Source organism: Aplysia californica, unplaced genomic scaffold (genome assembly GCF_000002075.1).
Source record: "Aplysia californica isolate F4 #8 unplaced genomic scaffold, AplCal3.0 scaffold00132, whole genome shotgun sequence".
Classification (NCBI taxonomy): Eukaryota; Metazoa; Mollusca; class Gastropoda; order Aplysiida; family Aplysiidae; genus Aplysia; species Aplysia californica.
This window is the reverse complement of record NW_004797402.1, coordinates 828,511-830,365: the sequence shown is the minus strand read 5'-3', so window position 1 is coordinate 830,365 and position 1,855 is coordinate 828,511. Positions and strand designations below refer to the sequence as shown.

Genomic DNA, 1,855 nt, shown 5'->3' with positions numbered 1-1,855 from the left:
CTCTCTCTCTCTCTCTCTCTCTCTCTGTTTCATTTGTAGCACTGTGTGTTCAGTAACCTCACTGCATTTGGTACGAATGAATTTCTGTATCTGTCTGTTCTTCCTTTTTTGGAAACATATCTCTTACTGAAGGCCGATAATTGAAGTTCCGATGTCGGGGGTGGCTATGGTCACTCAGCATTATTTGCCCTTTTTTTACAACGTTTGTTTTGAACAGTTATATACACTGAAAGAAGAATTTGTTTTCATTGAGAAAGTTTGACATTACTGTCATAAATATAGGAAGGGAGATGTGCCCAGGGTATCAGCACTGTCAACAAAATCAGAAAATTCAACTTTGAAAGAATCAGTCACGTGCACAGTTGTGCTGCTATAAACAGGGCTTTAACCGCGACTCATTCTTATCATGTTTTATACAATTTACATCAACATTTCCCAGGAATAATCTGATATTGGAATAACAAACCAGCTATAACCGCATAATCCACAAGCTCGAATTTTGGCAAAAATGCTATACTAGATATATTGAGGATGTCAAATGTTAAGTGCCTAAGATTAAATCAAAGGTTTGAAACCGTCTGTAATATCTTTGTCTTCTATCAGATGAAATATTTTCCCTCTCCACTGCTCCTTCTTTCCAATCAAATATCGATCCTCCTTATCTCTCCTCATTTTTTTTGGTGTTTATTACTCTCTTGTAACACCTCTAAACCTGTCATCTTCGGCATTTACATGACCTTATTGTGTTGCAAGTGCTGTAAAACTCTTACTAAAACAACACTAGATAAGTTCAGAAGCACAAGAGATTGTCATTGTAATATTGGTTCACGTTTTACACACCCATTGACACAGTTTCTATAACTTAGGAAGCCAGGTGCTGCCAGCAAAGGCCAACCCCGGCTGAGCGGGCTTCAACATCCTGGCAGACAGAACTGTTATTTGTAATTGTAGGAGTATTAAACCCCCACTGACATGATTTAGATTATTCAAGAAGGTGGGCCTCCAACCCTGCCTACCTGACAAGGCCAACCCGGTCTGAGAGGGATACAACATCTAGCAGACAGACCAAAATACTCTACGAAAAGTTTCTCTTTTCTCCCCACTCGAGAATCGAATTCGGGTCTCCTGAGTGTGATAGCAAAGTGCCTTACTGCTACACCACAGACGCCAGTTTAGCAGAGTAGTTACGCAATAAAATCAATAAAATAACTTCTCCACAAGGGAATCGATCTCGTGTCTTCCACATGCAGCACAAAGAGCCTTACAACTGCACCCCTAACCCAGGTTAGAAGCACAAAATAAATTTCTGCAAAATACAAGCTAAAAAAAACAAACAACAATAAACAAAATAATGGTTATCTTGTACAAGGAAGCAGTAAGACAGACAGAAACAACAGTATGAAAGAAAGAAAAAAAAAGTAAAGAATCTACAAACAGCGCCCACCATTACAAGTGATCACTAGGAGGTCACACTGTCAATGAAACTGATAGATATCTAATTACCAGTTAAAACTTTACCTGACACATATCCTGTTTCCTGACAAGCCATCGGGCTCTCTGGTCCTTTGTTATGTTGGACGATTCTTGCTTGTGAGGCAGCGTGGAGTAGAACTCTTTGATCAACTCAAGGACGACAATCTCCGACTTTCCTCCTTTGATGGCTTCTCGGATTTTGATGAGGATAGCTTCAGCCTGCTCCACCTGGAGTGATACAAAAAGTTCCTGAACCATTGTTCTATTGCACCAATATCCTCAACTGGGTCCTAACATTACAATGATAATGATATTACAACTGAAGAAGCAGGAGAAGAAGAAGCAGAAAAAGAAGAAGCAGAAAAAGGGAAGGGGAAGGGGA

The 1,855-nt window shown here is 39.8% G+C and overlaps 1 protein-coding gene across 1 annotated transcript in view; it reads right to left on the bottom strand.

The window, feature by feature from the left end:
- LOC101846207 (protein mono-ADP-ribosyltransferase PARP4) overlaps positions 1-1,855 on the bottom strand; it is a gene marked incomplete at its 3' end in the record, with an annotated part of 51,951 nt that overhangs the window by 39,088 nt on the left and 11,008 nt on the right. The window contains 1 exon segment of the mRNA XM_013081471.2: positions 1,519-1,701. Coding sequence (XP_012936925.2) covers positions 1,519-1,701 — 183 coding nt within the window.